The sequence below is a fragment of the Aegilops tauschii genome, chromosome 1 (genome assembly GCF_002575655.3).
Source record: "Aegilops tauschii subsp. strangulata cultivar AL8/78 chromosome 1, Aet v6.0, whole genome shotgun sequence".
Lineage (NCBI taxonomy): Eukaryota > Viridiplantae > Streptophyta > Magnoliopsida > Poales > Poaceae > Aegilops > Aegilops tauschii.
Genome location: NC_053035.3, coordinates 507076465 through 507082481, shown reverse-complemented (window position 1 = coordinate 507082481; position 6017 = coordinate 507076465). Strand labels below are relative to the sequence as shown.

Genomic DNA, 6017 nt, shown 5'->3' with positions numbered 1-6017 from the left:
TGCGGTCGGTTGGCGCTGTTGTGCGCCACCTTGCCACATCACCCTTCCCTTACCGCTGTGCTGGCCGCCGCTCGCAGCCACCCCTCTAAGCCCCCCTCCCCCACCCCACATTATCATCTCGGACGATCCCCTAACCCACAATATGAAATTCGAGACTAGCTATCGTCGGCTCACACCTGCGCACCCCCGCCTTGGTCCTCGGGGAGGCAAAGCGGAGCTGACTAATGCCTGGCATTTAGCACAGACGGTTTTTTATTTGTGACCCTAACGACAAATTAGCAAAACTAATTTTTTATATATTTCTGAATCTGAAAGAAAGAAAGAAAGAAAGAAAGTGCAGACGAATCATACATCCACCCATGAGCTTCCCTCCCTTCCCTTCCTTCCCTCTCACAAAAACAAAAGTTGAGCTAAAATCTCACTCGCACAACAACCCAACCCCAGCCCTGCTGCTGTGCTGCTGGCTGCTGAGCAAAAACAAATCCCCACATCCCCTTCCCTTCCCTTTTCCCCAAATCAATCAATCCCTCCCTCCCTCAATCACGCGGGCAGGGCAGGCATCCCCTCCAAGATTTGATTTTGCTTCTAAATCTTTAGGGGAGGGGAGGGGAGGGGAGGGGAGGGGCGATCCAAGAAGGAAGATGGATCAGCAGGAGGAGGAAGCGTCCGTCTCCGTCAGCGTCAGCGTTCCTTCCTCCTTGCCGCCGGAGGAGGAGGAAGAAGAGGAAGAGCAAGAAGAAGAGGAGGATGACATGGGTGCGGTGAAGATGGCGCTGGGCCCTCAGGTTCCCCTCAAGGACCTCCTCCACCTCCACAAGGCAAGCAACTTCCACCTGCATCTGCATCTGCATCTTTCTTTCTTTCTTTCTTTTTCATAAGTAAGGAATAATACTAATGTAATGTAGAAGAAGGATGGATCTGCATCTGCATCTTTCTTTTTAGAGGAATACTCAAACTGAAACTAACAAGGAAAGGATGGATCTATGTATGTATGTATGTAATGTAATGCAGGGGGAGGAGGAGGAGCAGGAGGATGAGAGCCTCCGCAGATGGAAGGAGCAGCTCCTTGGACCAGATGCTCTCCACACAACCAACCTCCTTGCCCTTGCCCTTGGAGCTGGTAACTCACTCACCTACTACTACTACTGCTACCTGTCTCACAATGCCTGTCTGCAAATGCAAATGCAAATGCACGCCTCCAGTACTAGTACCACTTGACGGACTGCCTCTAATTTCTTTCTTTCTCTTATTCCAGTATAAGTATATTACGCACACTAAATTATAAAACACTGTCAGGCAACACTACTTGTTACCAGCTTTTCCTGAGAGAGAGAGAGCACTTGGCAGTATCTCTGCTGCCTGTCTGTAATTTATCTTCTGTTATCACACTAGAGTAGACACACTACACTGTTTGTGAGACTGACTGACTCACTGTTCCGTTCCTATGCGCTGCCGGCTATGTCCAGAGACCGTCGAACCTGAGGTGACCATACTCAACCTCACCATCTTGGCACCAGGGAGGCCTGACCTGGTTTTGCCGATTCCGTTCGTGCCTGATGACAAGGGCCACGCCTTCGCGCTCAAGGACGGCACCGCCTACAGCTTCCGCTTCTCCTTCACCGTCTCCAACAACATCGTGTCCGGTCTCAAGTACTCGCACACCGTCTGGAAGACCCGAGTAAAAGGTGGCCATTTCCTTCATTTCATTTCCTTTCCTTGTAAACAACTCCTTAAATTAATTAATTAAACACACCACTATACTTGTTTTGATCTGAACCTGCTTTGCATTTTCCTGCTTATTTGTCACTGAATTGAATTCACACCTTATCCAATTACATCTAGGCATGTGATGTATGTAGTTGCAAGTAATATTTTCCTGCTATTCTGTTTCATCAAAGATTTACTCCTGTATTTGTCTTTCAACATCTTATGAGACAACATAATTGTTCCACTGACGATACAAAATGAATCCATTGGTTTTAACTTTCAATTCCGTCTTAGGCTGCTGCATCCCTAGCAGGTTTTGGTTACATTGCGTATATTCTTTCGACATTATGATGAACACAACAGGAAGAGTAGCATAGGCGAAAATAAACACGCCTGCTGTCGCTCAAGACATGCTGGGTTTCAACATTGTGGATTTTGCCTCATTCCCACTGTTGGGAAATAAATAATCCTTGAGAGAATTATATATATCCCTGCAAAAATAGGAAGACACCCCAAGAATATAACATTATTAGCAAATGTTGAGCTGAATATGAGAATTTGTTACATATGCTCTGCAGCTGTGCCTCCATAAAACGAGAATTTGATTGAAAAATGCCAGCTCCTCCCGATAATAATGATATACTATACTTGCTTTGATCCAAATCTGCTCCTCAATTCACTGCTTATTTGTCACTGAGTTGAATTCGCATCTTATCTGATTGACTTGTGGGCATGCATGGTGTCGTTTATATATTTTATTTTATCCCAAGTCATGTGTTCCTGCTGTTCTGTTCCATCAAAGGTTTATTTCCACATTTTTTCACCATCTTATGAGAGACCGTATTTGTTCCACTCACGACACAAAACGAATCCACCCGCTGGTTTTAACTTTTTTAATTCCATCTTAGCCTTTGCTGCTGCATCTCTAGCAGGTTTTGATTGCATTGCATATGTTGTACTTTCTGCAATATGATCAACACCAGCAAGTCATTAGGAAACAGTCACATGGGTGAAAATAAACACCTGCTGTCTCTCTCTCTCTCTCTCTCTCAAGACATGCTGGGTTTAAACACGGTGGATTTGGTTTGATCTCATTTCCATCATCAGGAAACAATTCTTAAGTCTCAACAAAAAATAGGATGACTGAATGCTGTGTCCATAATAATTAATTCTGAAGGAAGAAGGTTATATGTTGGATGCATACTGTTTGACTGCATTGATCTATTGTGATGACAGTCATGACTGAATAAGTAAATAACTCTGTGAGTGAGTCCTGTTCCCTCTGTTTTGCAGTGGAGAACCAGAAGGTGATGCTGGGGACATTCAGCCCTCAGCAGGAGCCCTACACGTACAAGGCTGAAGAAGATAGCACCCCGAGCGGCATCTTTGCGAGGGGCTCCTATTCTGCTAGATTAAAGGTAAGGTGCATATATAGAAAAAGTTTGTATGTGCCAGCTATTTTGTTGCAGTGAATCTAGCCATCTATCTTCTTTTGTCATACCAACCAGAGTTGGTTAATACTGTATGTAGTAAAGATGTGTGGACTGACTGGATTTGATTGATTTTGGTTGGTGGTGCCCTGCAGTTTGTGGACGATGATGGAAAGGTGTACCTGGACATGAAGTACAGCTTTGAAATCAGGAAGGACTGGCCTGCCTAATTAACAGACAACAAAGATGAGATGGGATGGGATGGATGTTAGTTTAGGTTGTGCGGTGTGCGGATGTTGATAGCTGTTAGGTGATTGATGTTTCTTGTGTGGTATCTATCAGTATCAGGGTTGTTGATTCACTCACTCGCTTTGCTTGCAATGAAGAAGGTGAGTGAGTACCTGACCTGGACTGAAAGTGTATGTCTGAATTTGCATGCATGTTATTGTTATTGTGTCCTTCCTTGCTCGCTAGCATGACTACTGTCTTTGCTTATTCTCCGCCTGTTCATGTCCTTGTTCATTTCCGAAAGCTCTACGTGTGCGTTTGGTTTCAACAGTTTGCAAAAAATAAATTGTTAACACAACATTAATTCTTCTGCATGCACGAGTAACACAGATAGATTATATTGTTCTTGTCAAAAGATAAGTGTGGCTGCATGCTGGAATGACTGGGTGTACGTATTTTGTACTCCCTCTGTTCCAAAATGTAAGACGTTTTTTAAGTATATTCATGTGGTGTCGCAGATGTGGGTGGTTATTTTTTAAGTATATTGAAAAATGTTGATACAGTATTTGAACAATGTTGAACAAGTGTTGGAAAAATGTTAATCAAGAATTCAGAAAATATTTAACTTGTATAGAAAGGTACCCCTCTGTCCCATAATATATGACGCTTTTTCACACTAACATTATGGAACGGAGCGAGTAGTTAATTATGTATTATAAAAATGGTGAATCTTTTTTATCATCTATAAAAAAATGTTGATCAAGAATTTGAAAAAAAATGAACAAGTATTTGAAAAATGTTAATCAAGCATTTAGGAAATATTAAATGTGTACAGAAAAATGTTGACCATGTATTAAAAAAACAATGAAAAAATATGATCATATATATATTAATCAAGCATTTGAAAAATCTTGAACAAGTGTTTGAATAATGTTAATCAAGCATTTGGAAAAAATGTGAAATGCGTATAGAAAAAATGTTGAAATTGTATAAAAAATGTTATTTTTTTACTTGAAAACTTTTAATCAAGCATTTGAAAAAGTTTAAAAGTGTCTATAGGGAAATGTTGACCAAATATTCAAAAAAAATGTTACTCTTGTATTAAAAAAAACGTTAATCAAGCATTTAAAAAATGTTTAAAATGTGCATTTTGACCATGTATTAAGAAAATGTTAAATTTGCATTTGAAAAATGTTAAAGATGTATTAGAAAAAAATTGTTGACATATACCAGAAATGTAGAATGAAAACAAAAAGAAGCAAAAAAATGAAACCGAAAAAGAAAAAAAATAAAATGAAAATGAATTTTTTTTTGAAGAAACAAATACAAAAATGAAAATCTGAAATTTCAGCTAAGATGCCAGTGCTGAACAGATTAACCAACCAACAATGCTCACCGGAACAACCACACTTGAAGAAAAAAATATTAGAAAAAAGGCATCACCAAAATCATGTGTTCACCTCGCCGTCATCACTAAACAGAGGACCCCTGCTGCTGCTCCAGAGATGAGATGTCATCTGTAGCTCTATCAACGTCCCTGCACTGAGGCGGAGAAGATCATCTCTTTTAGCAAAGGACTGTAATAATTAACTAACTGAAAATTTGACATTCTGGACTATGCTTGGCTCTGGTTTTGTGAAATCTCATTTCTTTTCTACTGCCATGATTAGTCATGAATTTTATTTTACTTTCCCCACTTTATAACATTCAGAAATTGTTTACTAGCTCAAGCTTCTCCTTTTTGCACTTTATCTGTTCAATCTGCTGCTACCTCAAGCTTCTCGTTTACACTTGTGCCAAGTAACATTTTTTTTATTAACTTCTAATATATGGTGGTTGACTGAGCTGCTACTTTTTCCTTGTACAAGATCGCAGGTCGAGTGGGAGGGATCCAGTTGCGACGACACCGAATCACCAGCAAGGCAGCTGCATAGAATAATAGGTTGACTCACCTATATATACTAGTACTATCTTGCATCTCTCTCTTGTTTCTTTTTCTACTACAATACAAAGAGAGTCATTTCAGTTACTTGTCTTAGTGTGTGGTGTGGCTGTTTATTGTTCAACACCAGCAGCTAGCTCTATTTAGGTCCAGTAGAAACGACATGGCTCTCCAATTTTTAAGTAATCTTGCATATGTTAGAAACTACATATATGGTCTCCGGTTTTCTTACCTCTGCTCTGAAACACCAACGCATCAACAAAAGAAGATGGTATTTTTGTTACGCTTTCAGTTCGTGTCAGCAGGAAGATATAATGTTTACATGTCCTGATATCAACGAGTTGATTGACCCTCTGCTAGATTACCATTTTATCATTGTAATTAACTTTCTTTTCCTTCTTCATTGTATCATTCAACAAAAGATGCTTCACAGTGTTGCTTGTTATCCCTAGTCCTGTTACAAGAGTGTTCTGCGACGATCCTGCTTCATTATTTGCAACTTGTCATGGAGTTCTGCTTAACTCTTGTGTAGCTTCAAACTACTGGACTGGATATGCTGTCACTATTTGAGTAAAACAGATGGTGTAATCATTGTGGTGTCACTATTTAGAAAAACGGATCATGTAAACTGGAATCATTGTGGTGTCACATTATTATGGTGTATTATCTATTCTAGCCTTTATTTTTTACAAGTTTTCATTATCACATTT

General features: G+C 40.1%; 1 protein-coding gene across 1 annotated transcript; it reads left to right on the top strand.

Moving 5' to 3' along the window:
- The first annotated feature begins 406 nt into the window (after window positions 1-406).
- On the top strand, window positions 407-3595 carry LOC109784850 (rho GDP-dissociation inhibitor 1). The gene is made up of 5 exons (XM_020343454.4): window positions 407-818; window positions 1012-1120; window positions 1467-1685; window positions 3001-3125; window positions 3293-3595. Exons 1-5 carry the CDS (start codon window positions 642-644, stop codon window positions 3365-3367), a joined length of 705 nt encoding a protein of 234 aa, XP_020199043.1. The 5' UTR covers window positions 407-641; the 3' UTR covers window positions 3368-3595.
- The last annotated feature ends 2422 nt before the right edge of the window (window positions 3596-6017 follow it).